At 36.1% G+C, this 20,279-nt stretch overlaps 1 protein-coding gene and 1 long non-coding RNA gene across 9 annotated transcripts in view; one reads left to right on the top strand and one right to left on the bottom strand.

The window, feature by feature from the left end:
- Window positions 1-8,978, bottom strand: part of CTNNB1 (catenin beta 1) — a 49,217-nt gene extending 40,239 nt beyond the window's left edge. The window contains exon 1 of one of the 8 annotated variants that reach the window (XM_087947782.1): window positions 8,470-8,978. Coding sequence is in view for 1 of the 8 variants with exons in the window: in XM_026678465.2 (XP_026534250.2) it covers window positions 5,242-5,280 (39 nt within the window). In the remaining 7 variants the exon portion in view is untranslated. The other 7 variants (XM_087947785.1, XM_087947784.1, XM_026678468.2 and 4 more) reach the window with 7 other exon arrangements.
- The window catches only part of LOC148128889 (uncharacterized), a 264,294-nt gene that overhangs the window by 147,732 nt on the left and 96,283 nt on the right, over window positions 1-20,279 (top strand). The gene's annotated exons all lie outside the window — the stretch shown is intronic.

The following is a 20,279-nucleotide window of genomic DNA, read 5'->3' as shown; positions in this document are numbered from 1 at the left end:
TGATAAGGGACTCACTTTTACAAACACGGGAGAAAATTGAAAAAAAAAAGAAGCGTTATTTGAAAAGACCAAACTGGATCTCACCTATGGAAGCTATATTATATCCAAATACAAGGGACACTAAAAAAAATGATTAGATATAAAGAATTGGTAGATGAACAGGGGGAATTAAAAACACTGGATAAACTAAAAGAACAAGGGATAATATTAGACTGGTGAGTATATTTGCAAATTCAAACTAAATTTAAGAAAGATGTAAAGGAGCTAAGAATAAAGACTTACAAAAATTGAACCAAATCTTGACAGGCAAGGATATAAAATTTATAACACGAATGTATAATTATTTACTGGAAATAGAACTAGAGGAGGAAATTGTTAAGGGACCAATGATTGCCTGGGCAAGAAATGTGGGTCATAATGTGGGAAAAGACTTGGACCAAGAACTGGAAGCTGACTTTGTTGACGACATTCAAAGAAAATCAACATAAAATGTTGGGTTTTTTAAAAAAAAATTATTGGTTTTGAAAAACAAACAAAACATAGAACATAAAAACATCTTTTTTGAAAGCAGCATGATCCCGGGTTACATCTCTTCGTACAGACACAAATTCAAATCCATGCTCATTTTTATATTCCATTCCATATCTTATTACTATTCTACATTTTCTATATAGCTTCTCCCTCTTTTAACTTTCTTAATTTTATTTTATTTATTTCACCTCAATTCAAATCATTGTACTTATATTCTTTGTCTGTACTATTTCCACTGTCTACTATCTTTTCTCATTAAACAAAATTTCTCCTGTAATCACTGATTGGAGTATGATGTATGACATAACTTCCGTTCGGATTCTGCTTGGTACATTCTAAAACTACACACTGTATTTTGAAAGAAGAAAAAATTATAAATATATTATATAATTAAAACAATCCATACCAATTCAATTCTATCATTAATATTAATATTCATTTAAATCTTAACATTTTACACATTACTTTTCAAATAAGCATCATACTGTTATGGGAACACTTATAAACTTTCCATAGTTAATTCCCCACCACTTCACTTATTTTTTATAAAACATTGAGTAATTAAAATGTTCCCGTTCCTTCCTAATTCAATTCTCTCATTTATTTCATTTATTTTGTTCACAAAAGTTTCACTAAATTACACTAAGTATTTTATCCCACTTTTTAATCATGTTGTTTCCAATTTTCTAACATTATTTCTACTACAAATATAACAATACAATCTTATGTACCTTTACAGAATCCCTTTTTCAGTTAAATTTTCACCCATTATCTCTGAATAAATCCTGTTTCTTTACATCTTGCTCCACACCTTTGTAGCTTCTCTTCCCTTCCTTCCTCCCTTGCTTCTTCTCTCTGCCCGTTTTACCCCCTTGTCTCTCCACCTCCATTTCCCTCTTCTGTTGCTTTCCAACATTATATCCACTTTTCACATTATTTTTCCCTTTTTTGGCTGTTTTTTTAAGTCTTAAATTCTCCATTCTCTTTCCCCCCTTTCTTCTCCAGATAGAGTTACTTGTTCATTAAAGATGGCTTCTTCTTTGTCCCAATCTTCTTGTTGCGTAGTCTTTTCTTGTTGTTTCTTGTAGACGCAAATCGCCATTTCTAAGAATTGAAAAACGGAGCCAAAGGAGCCCTTCCCTTCTTGTGCCTCTTCTTTGTATTTTTAAAATTCCATTTTCAGTTCATCGAAAAGTAATGCCATTGTAGAATTTTTTAAACAACCACACCCAATTGTTTTTAGTCTTCCAAAAATCCCAAAGTCACCAAGCAAACCAAATACACACAAGCTGTTTCTTTTTACACTTTCTTCTTTTTTTCACTTTCTCTTCCTGGGGTTACTATTTAGTTACAAAGTTCCAGTTAAAATGTATCCTTTGGAAGTCTTATTGGGATTTAACTTTAGATTCTTTTAAATTCCAGGCAGTCTCCTCCTTCCAAATCCTGCCCTTATTCTTTTCCTCTCCCTTCCTGCTTATAACAAAAAAAGGATTTTTTAGTGTCCAGAAATCTTTCTTGTCCCTTTGGCAAATTTTATTTCCAGCTTAATTACCTATTGGTGCCAAAGCGGATTTTTCCGATTTCTTATTCAGCTCAGTCCGTTGTCAATGGGGAGGAAGGAGAGTGAAAAAAAAACTTTCCCTTTTCACTTTCTTTCGCTGCTTCCGACTCTTCTTTGGGAGTGATGTTATCTTTTGTAAAAATTAAGTTCCAGGGTACCTTAGTTGTTGCTTTTTATCCCAGTCAGCCAAAACTTTCACTTCTTATCTTCCTCCTGCACTTTCTTTTCCCGTTGAGTGCTTCTTTAAGGTGGCCATTTCTGACCACCGCCCTTACCACCTTCGGGAAAGGGAGTTTGGCCGGCTGAGGAAAGATGCGGCTTTCCTCAACCCTGCCGGCGATCTCCCCCCTCTTCACCACCTCTACGGGGTGGCTTAGCCCCGAAGCCAGCTGGCTCGGGGCGCTCCAGCAGCAAGCCCAGGCAGAAACTGCGCATGATCGCGGATTCCTGCCTGCCGCCGAAGCCCTGCAAACCGGAAGTCCCAAAGTTTATAAAATGTTTTGTAGATGGCAGTTAGTGCCGGCACGACTGGCGAAAATATATCCAACCTTGAAATCAGAATGCTGGAAGTGTAAACAAAAGAAGGAATATTTTTCCATATGTGGTGGCAATGTATAGAGGTCAAAAAATACTGGAAGAAAATACAGAGATGGCTTTTTGAGATTACAAAATATAAATTGAATTTGGAAACCCAAACGTTTTTATTAGGTATGATCAAAGGGAATTTGAGTAAAGATAAAAGATACCTTAATGTACACATCTTAAACTGCAGCATGAATCACATTAGCACAAAATTGGAAGAGTGATAAAATACCACCAGATGAAGTTTTGATTCAAAAAATAATGGACTGTGCTGAACTAGATAAATTCACTATGGAACTGAAAGGCAAAGAGAATCAAGAATACTATATGCGACATGGGAGAGGTGGTACAAATGGGTGAAGGATAAGGATAAAAATAATGTATAGTCACAAAATAAGAAAGATGTATATACAATGATACAATAACTGTTAATGGAAATGAGATTTTTGTATTTTTTGTTTTTAAAGAATAAAAAAAAATTTTAAAAAAAGAAAATTTCTACAAGTAGTCCTCAACTTACAACAGTTACTTTAGTGTCAGTTCAAAGTTATATCACTGAAAAAAATGTCTTATGGTCATTTTTCACTTACGACCATTACAGTATCCCCATGGTCACATGATCAAAATCCATCCTCTGGCAACTGGTTCATATAACATGCAATGTCCTGGGGTCATGTGATCTTTTGTAATCTCCTCACAAACAAAGTCAATGGGGAAGATTCACTTGATAACTGTGTTACTAACTGAAAAATTGCCATGATGCACTAAACAAGTACGGCAAGAAAGGTCATAAAATGGACTAGTTCACTTAAGAAATGTCTCGCTTAGCAACAGAAATGTTAGGCTCAATTGTGGTAATAAGTCAAGGACTACCTGTACTAGCCTATAGTTATAAGGAAACATACGCCATTTCTAATTTTGTTCAAGCTTTTTCAGATCTTCTTTTGACCAGTTTCCTTTCAGATTGCTTTAAGGCAGGGATGACAAATTGGCAACCTATGGGCCAGATGCAGCCAGGCCCACCCCAGCTCTGGTTGATTTTATCAGACATCTGTAGGTTGTGTTTTAACCCATAGTTGTGTAGAAACATGAATTGGTCAATAATAGCTATACTCATAGTTCATTTGTATTTAACATTGGCTTATATAGTTTTTGTGTTTTATTTTCTAAATGGAGTTTATTTAGATTGTCTGCATTCATCTAAGCTAGAAGCAGCTTGTAAAAATTTAAATCAGTAAACATTAAAATGATAAAACAAATAATACATTATCATTGAAAAATGAAGGGGGAGAAAAGACCATGAAGTACACAGGAAGAGGTGAGGGGATCTTCTCTTAATTGAATAGCTTTGGGGCCCCAGGCCAATTGACACAGCTAGGTGTTTAGGCCCTTATGGAAGGTCAAAAGGATAGAAGCATATACCACTTGGGGAAGAAGCATGATGTTCCAAAGGAAAAAGGCTCTTCTCATGAACCCCACTAGCCAAAATTCCTTAACAATGTCTGCAGTATAGCCTTTCTATAGGCATGGGTGCAGCAGACCAATCCCAATGGAATGAGATAGCCTGGAACTACACAGTTAAGTCTTTAAAATAATAACAACTTGAATTGTACTCTGAAGCAAACCAGCAGCCAATAGCCAATGCAGCTTGCAGAACAGCAGTATAGTATGGCCCAACCTAGGGCCCCCAAGAATTGTGCACGCCACTACCGCATTCTGCATCAGTTGTTAACTTCCAAATAAAGTGTAATGCAATAGTTCAGGCATGCTAGTTAGGCCCCAATAGCTTGCATAAGAAATGTTATTTTTCCCTAATATGGAAAACTGATTTCCAACTCTGAAGATCACCACTACATTGTCTACAAAATTCCACTGTCAACAGGGAAGGGGGGAATATGTTTTCTTTTTTCTTTCTTCATGATCTAATCCCAATGAATATATTCAAAAGCATAGTTTAAAAAGCTGTTACTTGAGAAACCTTAGCAACAGGCCTACCATCTATGTTCCAAGAGCCAAATGATCATGTTAATTAAATCATCTATTTATTCCTGCAAAGGAGAAGTGAGATCAGTCCTAATGCAATTGTTAAGAAGGAACTGTTTTATCTGATACACAAAGAATATTCTACCATAACTGAAATAGTATGAAATTAATTGCACATTTAAAATGTAGATCAATTACTATAAAATAGCAATGTAAAAATTCTAAGCATAGCATGGATTACAAATAGTAGGGCCACTAAATAACTTACTGAATAAGTCACTTAGGCCATTGGCAAAATTTCATTTGTTGTTCTACATGCAAAAATATCACAATGATTTGTTTATATCTGTAGTATTACTTCATAGAAATAGAAACTGCAATCTTAACTACTCCATTTACTCCCTGTAATATAAAGTTGGAGAATCCTTACAATGTCTACAGATATCTAAAAGCTAGGCTGGATAAGTTTAAGATGCTTAAATGTGGAGTCTTTAGGAGTTCAATTAACTTAGCATAGGAGTTTTCTCTCAACTCCTACTAAATTTATTCCTCCCACTTATTCCTATATTCCTACTATGACTCACCACTGATAATGCTGATTGTAGATGTTGGAAACTCTGCATTACATCTCTTGATGGGCTTCAAGTTCTTCAGTCCCAATTACAAAAATGTAACATAGCTAACAATTGAACAATTCAGTCAAAGGTTAAGGTGGAAACTTTTCTATTCTCAAAACAACTATACAGTGCTAGTAAATTTGGAAGCAAAAGCGTTAGAGTATCATTTTTTTCATGTGTTTCACCAAATATGATTTCCAATTAGATTCTTGTAAATCTGGGATTTGTAACCCAGACATTAGTCAGTTGAGTGTACTCAAATTATAAGGGGCAGGTTATTTGCTTGGTGTATAAATAAACTGCATCGTCTACAGTTAATTTTGAGTTCGAGATTCTTTTTTGGAGGTGGATTATGATCATTTTCCATATAAAATTAACTATAGCTATTTTTTTCAGTATCTCATAAACAATTCACAACAAAAATATAAGCAAAAATACCCTCTTCAGATGAACAGATATATAGAGATCTCCCAAATAGAAATTACTGTAGGCTCTCTTTAAGATTAAAGAACTGTAGCAGAAATTAGAAGCTTAGAACAAAACTCAATTCATTCTTAAAACATAATGTGAAACATACTGTAAAAGCTTTATAGGTTCAATACTAATTTACCTGATATCTAAGCTCATGAAAGGATCACATACACAAATTGCTATAGTTGTCACTGTATACCTATTATCAATTACTGCTTACAAACAATGCATTTAAATTATATCTTAAATAGAAATGAGCATAGGGAAACACAATTCATTTTGGACACAAGCAAAGCTGGTATGGCACTCATATGTCAATTTGTGGAACAAACTAAAATACAAACATTCTCATCTTATTAGCATTGTTTTCCTGTACATAATATTCTAGATTTATTTTCTTTATCCAGAAACCAGTTTTCTGAAGCTGCACAAAATGCTGTAAGATAAAGATAAAAACTAGGTTAATATGTCCAACTAGCTAGAACATGCTCTGAAACCTTCTATAATAAATTTTGAGGATTATATAAATTTCTTGTTGGAAAACTGTACCTAACTTTCAACACAAGAAAATGCTGCAATCTCTCTCTGGAGTCAGATTGCCTTAACAAATCTAATAAATATTTTTCTCCAATTAGGTTACATTCTATTTCTGATTCAAACTAGGAGCTATTTAGAATTTAAAAAATGATTTTGGTTAAAGAAAAGATACTATTAAATTATTAAGTTCACAAACTTTTAAATGCATCCACCAAAAGAAAAATCCTGTTCTGTCCAATAACACTTTTCTATAGAATTTTACATAAACTTTGTTAAGGACCAGGTTAAACGCTTTATTTTATTTTAAATGCTTATGATTTCATTACCAGCTTAGTCATTTTAAGGGGAAAAATTTTCTTCAGACTCAAAATCATAGTTGTTCAATACAGTATTAGCAATAATCAAGGGCAGTCATCTAAATTTAGACAATAGATATTGTTGCACTTACGTTCTTCCTCTATAAACCTTTATTTAGAAAAAAAATAACATTGAAAGGTAACCATCAATAGTAATGTCGCAATGTTTTGTTTTTAAAAAACCGCAAACTTGAATAATAATAAACATCAACACAAACTGAAGTTTCTTATTGAGAAATCTTAACTGTTAAGATTAACATTAATATCGAGGGCCTCGTCCCGCACACCAATCAGTAAAACACCTTTTCTTCAGTGTTGGAGACACCTCCATTCTTCTCCCCCATCTTCGCCGCAGTTACCCATCTATCTCTTTAAAAATGTCTCGGTTACACCCGTATTAGGAACAGCGGAAACGCGAGACAACCTATGTTGCTAAGTCGAAAGAGAGTCTCCTGCAAAATATGCAGATTTAATCAAGACAACAGCCGGTAGTGCAAGAGACACCCATGTTTCTAAGTGCAACGATGCCGTGCAGACTATTTAAACAAACCCGACTTCCCCCCATCTTTTTAGTCATAACTTTGCAGATTAAAGCAACGAGTAAATCTGAAACGAATGCCTTCAGTCTCAATTACCGCCGCACCCAACTTACCGCAGTTCAAGTCGATACTGCACAGGAAACCCCCGCCCCAAAGTCAGCCTCAAGCGGGGGGGGGGGCACTGTGAGTTTCGGTCCTCCGGCAACAATTCCCACCCCGCCTGGACTTACGAAGCCTCGTTTTGCCGAGTACACCAAAGTACAAGACACCGCCCACCTCGGCTCAGCGCCTTCGCCTTTCTCAAGCGGCCAATTTTCCACCCAAAATCCTTCCAAGACCCACGTTTACCTTCTGCAAGGCTGCCTCAAATGCCCTACGCAGAAGTGCTAAAGTATAGCGGAGAGGGACTCCCCGACTTCAGGCCTCCGTCCCGCCGATGAAACCCACCCCCGCCCGGTCTCCAAAAGACACAGGATCCGAAGTGTTATCCCCACCTTGGTTCCCGCCCTTGGATTGTTTTGATTTTGCTTAAGCATCTGAATCTATTACAATTTTCATTATTAAAGAAATCACAGGAGTTATTTACCCCACCCAGTCATTTCCTGTGTGGGATCAACATACTCCATCTTTCTCCTTCACCCCCACTGATGGCCCGCGACCGAACCAACCCCGGGACAGGAAAAATTGCCCCGAGACCCAACTCAAGTTTCCGTGAGGAAGGTAAAAGGAGCTCGAAGAGGCACAAACGCTGGCCGCAAGGTCCCGCACAGGTCGTGCCTCCAACTATGACTGCCTTTGTTGCTCTTGGTATTTTTCTGGCAAGCACGGGCGACTCAAAGACTTTCCACCGTTCCCCCTTTTACCTAACTCGTACCGGTTCTCTCCGTCCGCCGCGGCCACTATCGCCAAACCAACTGAAAGGGTATGCGAAACAGACTTAAAATGGCGCCGTTCACAAGGAGCTTCTTATAGTGACTGTAGGCACTCGATTGTATCCTGCCGCCGCCTCGCCTGGCCTTGCGCGTAGCATTCCACAGGCTACCCACCCAGTAGTGTTGAGGGCGCGCGCACAGATACATATATACATACAAAAGGAGGTTGGAAAATAGTGCGCCTCTTTCGTTTGCGCGCGCACATAAAAACATGAACATAAGCAGGAGGAGGAAAATAAACAAGGGGGGTGGGAGGGGAGGAAAGCTTTTACCAGACACTGCTAAAGGAGTTTCGGAACGAAGAGGAATTGGGGAGGTGGGGTGAGGAAGAAGAGTCTGTAGATGTGAAGAACTACCCACAATGGGTGCAGGGATTCAGTCCTGAGTTGAGCGGTGATGAGGCTAAACAGGGAAGGCAGGGAGTTGATCGCTCGCTGTGTATGAGAGACTTTTTCCGGGGACTGGCAAGAAGAACGATACCCGCAGCCTGGAGGAGGGGAGGAAGTTGTGGTACCTGACTAAGTTCTCTTTAAAGGTGCAGGGAACCTCCCACTATGAAGTGTACCGTACAATTGGTGGGCTTTTTCATTCGAGACTCATCAGAGGACAATAAATAATCACGCTCCCCTCCTCGTTTGGAACCGCGGAAACGAGATTGTTGACGAAATGTCGTTTTTCTTCTCAGTTTCCGACGGTACTGCTGCTAACTTGCTGCATTTTCGTTGGAGACAAATAAAATAAGATACTCTTCGAGATTGTATCGATTTGCTTAGTGCTTTTGTTCCGTCTGAATATCTAGCTCCGAATAGTATCCCATCCCCATCTCAAACCGTTTCCGCCCTCTCCAATAAGTAGCCCTTTAAATTAAAGTTCTGGACGGATTTCGGAAAAGGATGTTGCAGCGACTTTCTCATCTAATCGGAAGCGCTTTTTGCAACTCTTCCCTCAATACTCAGCACGGAGCGGTTATTAAAGCACACAATCTACGTGCTTTTCCATTACAATCTAGCTACATTTACAGAGGGAAAATGAGTGGTCAGTGGAGGTGCAGATATTAATTATAATAACTGCAGTATTTTCATGGATTATTTTGCAAATGCGCCTAGCAAAGGTTAAGTATGCGATTTATATATATATCAATTCGAAGAGCCTGTATTTGCGTACGAATACCTACAACCCTTAGAACGTTTTCGGGAGTAAGCCAATTCACACGAATGCATATAATTTCAAAGAAAGTCATGATTATTTTCCCGATTCAGGACTTTTTAAAAAAACACGCAATTTTATGTGCGTTGTAACACTTTTTAAGAATGCTTCTTCAAACTGGAATTTTACGTTATCGTGATTTTACATTTAATACTATTTGATATTTTGGTCAACTGATTAATTTGAAAATCTGAGTCTACGCTCCTATCAAAACTCTTAAATGTTTGCTAATTTCTTCCTGTATATTTCCACCAAGATCGTGTTCCTTAATTTGAACTGTAAACTGCACAGAAATTAACTTTGAACATGGAAACGCCACATGAATGTTTTGCTTATGTACCAGAGTTTATCGTGCTCAGGTCAACCGGTATTACTGATGAATCTATAATCATACCAAACTTAGATTGACCAACTCGCTCCTCATTCGGTCTACAGCAGATATTTTATATGGCAGGTCCGCTTGGCAAGGAACAAGGAAACCCGGCCAGCTTCCGGTCTCTTGCGCGACTCTGATGCTTCCTAGGTGAGGCAAATTACACTCGAGCAACATGGGATCTGGACTGAGCGGGCTAAGGGCGCTGTGTATTCTTTTTTCTTGGCCCCGCCTTTGCTTTGAAGTGAAGAGGAGTTCGAGGCCGGAATTGAGAGGTTAGGGTCTGTGGGAAGCCACGTGGGGGAACGGAATTTGCTTACAGTGTTATCTCCATCCGCTCTTGTATTTTGCACTTTTAGACGATCTGATCATGTACTGATGTTCTATGGGGCTGTTCTGGGAAGTCTGGATTTCCACGTGAGACTCATCTCTTATTATACCGTTTTTAGTATGCATGCCACTTGGCTGCCGATCTCCTTGAATTCAAGGGGGACTTACAGGTGAAACTCGAAAAATTAGAATATCGTGCAAAAGTTCATTTATTTCAGTAATGCAACTTAAAAGGTGAAACTAATATATGAGATAGACTCGTTACATGCAAAGTAAGATAGTTCAAGCTGTGATTTGTCATAATTTTGATGATTATGGCTTACAGCTCATGAAAACCCCAAATCCACAATCTCAGAAAATTAGATTACATGCAATCAATAAAAGAATTGTACATAGAACAGTATCGGACCTTTGAAAAGTAGAAGCATGCATATGTACTCAGTACTTTGTTTGGGCCCCTTTTGCAGCAATTACTGCCTCAATGCGGCATGGCATGGAAGATATCAGCCTGTGGCACTGCTGAGGTGTTATGGAAGACCAGGATGCTTCAATAGCGGCCTTCAGCTCTTCTGCATTGTTCGGTCTCATGTCTCTCATCTTTCTCTTGGCAATGCCACAGATTCTCTTTGGGGCTAAGGTCAGGCGAGTTTGCTGGCCAATCAAGCACAGTAATCCCACGGTCATTAAACCAGGTTTTGGTGCTTTTGGCAGTGTGGGCAGGTGCCAAGTCCTGCTGGAAAATGAAGTCAGCATCCCCATAAAGCTCATCTGCGGAAGGAAGCATGAAGTGCTCCAAAATCTCCTGCTAGACGGCTGCGTTGACCCTGGACTTAATGAAGCACAGTGGACCAACACCAGCAGATGACATGGCTCCCCAAATCAACACAGACTGTGGAAACTTCACACTGGACTTCAAGCATCTTGCAGTATGTGCCTCTCCATTCTTCCTCCAGACTCTGAGTCCTTGGTTTCCAAATGAGATGCAAAAGTTGCTCTCATCAGAAAAGAGGACTTTGGACCACTGAGCAACAGACCAGTTCTCTTTTTCGATAGCCCAGGTAAGACGCTTCTGATGTTTGTTGTTCAGGAGAGGCATGACAAGAGGAATACGACATTTGAAGCCCATGTCCATGATCCGTCTGTGTGGTGGCTCTTGATGCACTGACTCCAGCCTCAGTCCACTCCTTGTGAAAGTTCCCAACACTTTTGAATGGCCTTTTCCTGACAATCCTCTCCAGGCTGCGGTCATCCCTGCTGCTTGTGCACCTTTTTCTTCCACACTTTTCCCTTCCACATAACTTTCTATTAATGTGCTTTGATACAGCTCTTTGGGAACATCCAACTTCTTTTACAGTTACCTTTTGAGGCTTTCCCTCCTTATGGAGGGTGTCAGTGATGGTTTTCTGTACAACTGTCAGGTCAGCAGTCTTTCCCATGATTGTGATTCCTACTGAACCAGACTGAGAGACCATTTAAAGGCTCAGGAACCCTTTACAGGTGTTATGGCTTAATTAGCTGATTAGAGTGGGACACTTTGAGCCTTGAATATTTCACCTTTTCACAATATTCTAATTTTCTGAGATTGTGGATTTGGGGTTTTCATGAGCTGTAAGCCATAATCATCTCAATTATGACACATCACGGCTTGAACTATCTTGCTTTGCATGTAATAAGTCTATCTCATATATTACCGTGTTTCTCATATAATAAGGCTGGGTCTTATTTTTTTTTGAGCCCCGAAAAAATGGCTAGGCCGTCTTTTCAGGGGTGACTTAATTCCCCCTTGCATCTTCGGGCGGGCGGCGACGGCTTGGATGTTGACCTCGGCGTTGGTGGGGCACTTCATTATCAGGGTCAACGCAGGCAGCACCATATCCGGGTGTGCAACAAAAGTACTTCCTAACGGCAAGCCCCCCACCATTCCCCCATTTTGCATGTTTTAATATAGGCCTTAATTTGGGGGAGGGGCTTAATTTCATTTCATGCCTATAAAACATGCTGGGACTTCCTATTGGGGAGGCTGTATTGTTGGAGAAACAGGGTAGTTTCACCTTTTAAGTTGCATTACTGAAATAAATTAACTTTTGCACGATATTCTAATTTTTTGAGTTTCACCTGTACAACCGAAAAAACAGAATTGCAGTCTTAAGCAATGTGTGCTTTTTCTGATAGTTATACATACTACACATACATACTATGATAGTTCTACAAACCGTATGTGTGGCCATTCAGCTGTTATGCCACAACACAAACTTTTGAGTTGTAAATTGTGTGCTGCTGGCACATTCTTGGAGGGGGTTGTGTTTTAATTAATTTGAATTATTATTTTGAATCAATTAGCTTACTATCCTTGCAGATCATGCAGTAGGTTTACTCAAACTATTTTTCCCTTGAAACTGTTTTTCAATAACTACTCAATCTTTAATGCATGAATTAAAACAGAATTTAATATTTGTGTAGACAAGGAATTTAGTGCCATTGGCATAGGAATCCCAATACATATATTTGGGAGACCCATTAACTTATTATAATGTATTGTAAACTAAAAATAAGCTGCTGTGGCTGGATTATTTAAGACTTAAAAATGGGAAATAGATTATGGTGATTGGTAATATGAATATGTTTCTACCTGGGTTAGGGAATCACTGCCCGTCAACATAATTGTTTGGAAAAGAGGACATTTCAAGAGTGGGTACCCTAACTATTGTTTTATCTATTACAATACTTTTCTACTGCCTAACTCAAAGATTCTGAGCAGCGGCCCACACTATAAGGGAGGCATGTAAGTGTTGTGTCAAAACCGACAAACATATAGTATAAAAATAATTACAGCAGTGCCTCTAGAGTGCATCAAAGACTGTTTTAAAGGGTTTTATCATTTCTTTTGAATGTGAAGGAACATATTCCAAAATGGGAACAGCCACTGACCAGTTTGCTTTTCTAGTCAATTCTTTGCTCACTTTCTAAGAAGTAAGATCATCATCAGTGCCCTCATGAAACACAGAAAATCATATAGGGTAAGACATAAACATGGCACTGTGCTTTAGAAATAAAAGGGAAGTAACTAACTTTAAATGCAACTTACTAGTCATTTATCTTTGATTTTAATAACTGTGTGAGTATGTCATACTTTTCTAATACTTCCAAATAACCATTTGACTTAACTTAGGATGGATAAAAAATTGGAATGAGAACCTCCTTTGGGAAAGTTTGTGTGGAACTACCACCAATATTTTGCAATTCATAGGGTGAAACATGGTTGACTCAAAATGTCTAGATCAGCTTTCCCAAAAATGCTGCCCACTTCTATGAATTTCAGCTCTCTGAATTCTCGGCAGTGCTCACTATTGAAAGATTCCCAGGTTGGGGAAGGCAAAACACAGAATCAGGAGTTAAAATTATCAGGCTTGATCTGGTGAAGCTCAGTTGTCTCTTATTTTGAGATTGAAAAGGAGAAATAGAACAAGATTTGCTAGGGCAAAAAGCTCCCTGGAAAATCACTCTCCCAGTTACCATCTAACTCTCTCTTTGGGAAGTACAATCTGCTTTTTAAGTGCTGTTGAATCAATACATTTGCTTTGGGGATGAGATGCTATATCTTGCTCATAGAAACTGATAGAAACCATAACTGAATATAACAAAACATTGTCCATGATAACTAAGAGTGATAGGTACCTATTTATTTCACTGCCATTCAAGTTTACTCTTTATTAAAGTAGAGAGAAAAATCCCTAATCAACTGGCACTAAACTAAAAGAATTTAACATAAAAAGCGAGAATTTTCAGTGGAGTTTTATGTTAGAAATTTGTTAATATTGCCATGAATATTGGAAAATATGTGTGCATGTGAAGGATGAAAAACATAAGTTTTGTTACCCTTTTCCAAAAGGGACAGCCTTTTTATTTTATAATCCTTAGTGATTCCAACCACTCTTTAAAGTAAGAAGCATTGGGCAGTGTTATTAAGCACAGATTGTTTTGTAAACTGATAAACCTTGACATTACTTTTAGTAGCCTCATTTGGTGCGATGACTGTAAAAGTAAGCAAGTAAAACATTGCCTTCTAACCTTAATGGCTGTTGATGGTCTATTAAAAGCATCAATATATCCTCAGCTGCTTTACACTATGCTACTGAATGAGCAAAGGTAAACTGCTTTAGCTTTGCAATCTTAAATCCATTTTTCACCATTAAAAAGAGGAAAAGGATGCTGAGGGATCCATTTTTGGAACCTTTGGACAAAGATATGAGATATTCAGTTAGAAATATTGCTTCCATTAGGGATCACTATCACATTGTTAGTAAGTAATCCCACTTAGTACGTGATCACAACAAGAAAATCAGTTTGCTGCCCTTGAAGAATTTCATGGTCCCTGATACCTTTCAGAAACTCTTTGTATACCAACCCAACCTCTGAGGTCTGAAGAGCTGGGACTATTGAAGTCTGGATATTGCTGGAGTAAGGAGGGCTACTGTTGTACCTCGTTCTCCAGGCACTGTGAAAAAAGCTATGTGAATTGGCTATTAAACAAGTAGGTTTCTCAACTTTTATTTTCTTCAAGAGGCCTTTGTTTCTCCCTTTCCTTTTATATTTTTATATTTTTATCATATATTTCTGCATCTTTTAGTATAGTCTTAGGACATTTTCCCATATAAACAATGTGCATGTTATGAAATCAGGATTTATTTGTTTTATACTTTTAAATGTTGGATTAGTGTTTTTTTTAATCATTTGTTTTATAGAGATCAGGCTGGTAAATTTGGGGGATAGAAATATTGGAAGTAGCCCTGCTAATAATGCACTCTTTACAATTGAAATAATAACCCCTCACTCATAATATAATTTATACATAAAATTATTATTCATTGTGTTTTCATTTTGTGAATTAGGCTTAATTTAATAAATTCATATGTATCTAAAAATTAGTCTGACTTTCAAGATATATTCATAAGAATGCTGTTTGAAGTTTCCTCAGTGGTTAGAGCTTGGTAGATTTGTGGTGTTGAGTGAATTTAATACCGTACAGATATACCGCACAGATATACCCTCCAGCTTTGCCCCTTTCTAACAGTGTTATAATCTAGCTCTACAATAAGAAATATATCTTGTAAGGAACTGACTTTTTATTCTTTTGAGGAAAAATGACATAAGTGTTTCTTAGGATGTTGATCTGTTTTTATTTATTGAAATTAGTTTTCTTTAAATTCAAGAAGCCAATGAGTAAAATAGAGAAAATTATGATTAAGATAAATATAATTTATTTTGATGGGGACTGAAAATATTAAATTATAGCTATGCACATTTCAGGAGGACACTGAAATGATGATCCTAATAAGAAAAACAATTCCAAATATAGAATACCTGGCAAGGAGCTTTTAAAATATGTATAATTAACTTCCAATGTTACATATTTAAGATAATTTACAGAAATACTATAAATAGAACAAGAATGCAGTTTTATTTTGAATCCAGTGTCAAACAATTGCCTCTTCTGGATTAAAATCTGCTCCACATCTATAAAAACAAAATTCTAAGAAGTGACATGAATGCTTTCTTGGATGGTATATGAAAAATAGAAATAAACTTGGCAACTAAAGAAATGTTTTGAACTTCAACATTTTGCTTTGCCCATCCAAATAACCAAAATAATTTTCTTATTAGTTTGGAAATATATTTGAGCATAAAGCAGAAGTTTGGCATGAAATGAAATCATGATGGATGGATGGATGGATGGATGATAGGTAGGTAGGTAGGTAGATATAAGTAGATAGCTAGGTAGATGTGAGATTTGATTACTATGAGCTTCTTTTTTTTTTTTTGGATAATAAATTGCATGATGAGTATTGAGCTTTTTTAAAAAAAACCTTAAGAAATGAATACATAAGCCATTACATTTGAAATGTTCAAAGTGTAAACACGCATGCATCTGAAATATACCCAGATGATTACTAATCTGATGTGAATATTAAAACCTCCAGATAATTTCTCTGTGTTTCTGGAAACTTAGAGAAAAGGAAGAAAGCATATATTTATTTTTGAACAATTCAAAATTATCCTTAGAATGTCAGCATTTGTCTCTGAAAATAATTGTCCTCAATCATATTGCAATGAATATGATCAAATAGCCTAATGTGAAGAATAATGATTCTTTATAATAATTGTTAACAAGAACTAGAATATACTTTTGGAATATTGTAGTTTAGAAATGTGTATGTGTGTGCATCAATTTTTTAAATATAAACAAGATTTTTTTAAAAAAATTATATGCGTATTTTAGAAGTTACATATTTTAATTTTCAAGTGATCATAATGTAAGATGATTTAATAGTGTTATGAAATAAATAGAACAAAATGAGAGGTTGCCTTTTTCTCTAGTAATTTTTGCAGATAAATATAAATACTGGTCAGACCTTTAAAATATTTATTGTATCTTAAGGAGGGGAAATTCTTGGAACTTTTATGATGATATATTGATGGCATTGTAAATAATTCTTGAACATTTACATCCTAATTATGAAGTAATGCTGCTAGATCTTTTCCCTTCAAGCATTTCAAAATCTCATAATGAAAAATATTTTTGCATTATATATGTCCTTTTTATTTAAATCATTTTGGAATTCCTGTAGTTAGCCAACCTTGCAGAGAAAAAAACCTGACTTCAATCAAATAAAAAGGAGAAACATTTGATTCCGCTAATTCAATCTACTTCATTCTATTCTGTTCTAAAATAGATAGCTCTTTAAATATCAAGATCTGGTAAAGATAAACAAGTTGAGCAAAGAAGAATAATGAACAACAGTTTAAAAACAATGTTTCAATTCCTTCTGTTCTTTCTTTCTGGGTTAACAGTTACAGATTTCTTCTATCAGATGCATCCTTCATAACAAATTGTTATTTTTTAAATTTCAATTTCATTAACCTACAACCAGGAGATTCTATGCTTCATATCTGAGGTCTGCATGTAATTACTAGCCAACTTAATTTTTCATAATTATTGTAATTTAACAACATAAAATACTAAACTGCTATAAATTCATTTTGGATGCCACCCAATGTCAGAACAATTGCTTATTTTCATTGATGGATACTGCCTTAAAAATCAACTATAAAAGAATAAAATGTGTCAGTCTGACAGTAAGGGGGAGGAAGTGTTTGAATTAAATCTATGTTAATACAAACTGCTAATCAGATTAAGAGAAAATTTCAGGTCTGAAATTTATTTCTGAACAAATGTGCAAGGTTATGCATATTTCTACAATTTAGTGGTGTTAACGTTGCATAAATTTCAGTTGCTAGCTTTTAATTTCTTAGTTACATGCAAGATGGTGATGATTATTGATGCTAGAAGTATCTTGGGGTGCATCCATCAGTGGAAGATCAATGAAGGTAGCAATCAGAAAAACAAAAGACAGAATACCTATAGAATATTTTCATTTTAGTTTTTATTTCAATGTAGAGTCAGTATCATTAACTCTTAGAATTCACCAGTCTTCTCCTCCCTTCTTAAACTTCTAAATGGTTGTATATTTTTATATTGTTACTCACGAAAGGTTAAAGGCGTTTTCCTTTCTCAAGGAGGATTATCTTCCAGAGGATTCTGGGACTGCAGATGTACACTGCGGCAAAATCCTGAATTTATCTGTTACAAAATCAAAATCTTTTCTAGACTCCAACTGCTAAAAATAATAGAATTATAGTAAATCATTGATAAGATTAAAACATAAAACCATTTTATACTCAAAAGCATTCTAAAACTTTTTTCTAAATCTTTTTTTCTTATTTCATTTCTTGAATAATGCAAATTTTAAAATAGTTTTTTTTATCCTGGGCACACTGGCGTCATGAAATTGATAAACATTTTTATCTTTCTGTTAGTAGGCAACATGATGAACTATTGCAGTGATTGCCAGCAGTGGATATCTTCACATCAGCTCAAAATTATTATATTGCTTTTAACTCTTTCCCTATGGAAGACATGTAAGATACAAAAGAAGTTATGATAGGGGTATTTTAAAAAGCAAGAAAATATTAAGTAGAGGTGTTCCATATGTGTGCGTGTGTGTGTGTGTGTTAAAGGAAATAAGATGGTTTACTGGATTTCAAACAAAATTATGCTAAAAGAATAGCTGGTGTGATTATAATCACATCATGCAAGGTCCACGGTTTCCATTTAGTGAAATTTCGCAGAGGGCAACTTCTTAAGAACATCCCTGCTGTGCAGAGTGAAAAGCATGAACAAACCAAAGACAGAATTAATCTGTGTTTATATTTTATGGACAATGAAAAACCTACTCTTTGTGTGCCTTTCCATCTTCACCTTATTATTTCATGAAAACTGCAGCATTTTCTCCATCCCCCCTGCCCGAACACTCATCACCCCAACACTGCAATATTCAGCATTTTCTTCTTTTCCCTGCTCCCTCTTCCCCCCTTTGCAAATTCTGCACGCGCCATCTTTGTTCATTGTTATCCTTTTCTGAATTCGGTTTCCCAAAGTCCTTCCAATCTCTTAATAAATAAAAAGCAAAAATGCCAGAGAAAATAAACATGTTTTTCTCAATTTCCACATGCAGCCGGAAGAAGACCCATCCAGAAATTGTCTGAGGCTGTTATATACCTGTTGTAGACAGTGGTACTGAAAATATTAACATAATAGCAACAGCTGCAGCCTAAATAGAAGCTATGAGATAATTAATCTGCTACAACAAATTAATTTGCTGCAGATGTGTGAGATCTGAACTACATAATCCAAGCAATTTCCTATTTGAATACAATGTGCTCCCCACACTTGTGCCAACCAAAAATAAAATAAAATATAAATTGTTGTATCTGGCTGTTTTTCCATGCTTGTCGATATCCATGTCTCCTGAATACTGTAATCATTGACAAGGACAAAAGAAGGGGAGGTTCAACTCCCAGGAAAAGCAGCTAGCAAAATTTAAAACAATTTTAAAAATTGGATGATATAATTAACCTTAAATAAGAAATATCTCTAGTACTCATGTAAGCCTGATTGATAATGGATTGATAATGCATTGAAGCATAAGAAGGGCATGTACATGTACATATGAGAAATGCTCATGATCATTGCCTAGAAGTTGTTAATTCAGATGAGGGAACATTGTATCTTTCATTGGAAGACAAAAAGAAATAGGGCTGCGGTATGAATTATATGAAATATAGAAGATTTGTTGAATTTATTGGGACTCATGGCCCTCTGAACATGGCTCTTTTGGGTCGGGCCATATCTGTTCTTGATGCAGCAGAGTCTGATTTCTGTTTCCATCATCTGATGATTATATAATTGCAATGTAGTAGAGAGCTTGAGAGCTCAGTCAGTTGAGATTATACAAAGTCCTATCAGGGCAAGAATATCTCTGTCTTCAAATTAGTTGGAAGAGCATTCTTGGCAATGTACAACTGTTGTTTTATTCTAGTGAATATTTTAATAAATTCTGCATCATGATTGGCCACCACATTGTATTTCAAAGAGGGGCAATCAATCAATCAATAATTAATAAATAAATAAATAAAAATAAAAATAAATAAATAAATAAATAGGCTTATACTTCATAAAGAGGTTATCTGCTTCCCACAATGATTTGGATTTTTAAAATCTTAATAAAAAAACTAAAGTGCTGTGCATTAACCTATTGTTAATAGTGTTACATACTTAATGTATTGATTAGATTTCATTGGTATTTTGATTTCTGATTATCTGAGTATCAAGAAATTATAATCTTGTATTTGTATTATCATGAAGCTACATTACTCTGATCTTTATCATGAGCAATCTTATTGAATATGGTTAATAGAAATTGAGGTGGCATTCTTAAAAATAATCTATTTTTCTCTGAAGGTTATTGGCCTTGTCCCAGCCAGTCTCTTCTTGAGCATTGGTGTTTTATTTATTTATTTAAATTTTATTAATCATATTTCCATCATAAAAACACATTTCCACTCATTACAGCGTTCCAATATCAGTGTTCACTCACACTGATATACTTTCTAATTATGTAGGTTGCTTCTATATGTTATGTAGTTATTTCTGCATTCAACTTAAACCAAATATTTACAAGATTACAAACAATATTTGTCTCATCTTAGTATAGCTCCTACATACCCTTCATCTATCAGGTTTGCGTCTACTTTTCAACCAATTGTATCATAAATTCCAAATCTCATAGTACTCCATTTCTTCTCTATCTTTTAGTTCCATCGATAGCCTATCCATCTCTGCACATTCTTTTTTATTATCATT

The sequence above is a fragment of the Notechis scutatus genome, chromosome Z, assembly GCF_049901735.1.
Source record: "Notechis scutatus isolate UNSWTSFEM ecotype Mainland chromosome Z, rNotScu1.2, whole genome shotgun sequence".
Classification (NCBI taxonomy): Eukaryota; Metazoa; Chordata; class Lepidosauria; order Squamata; family Elapidae; genus Notechis; species Notechis scutatus.
Note: the sequence above shows the minus strand (reverse complement) of the source record. Positions and strands in the feature narration are given on the sequence as shown.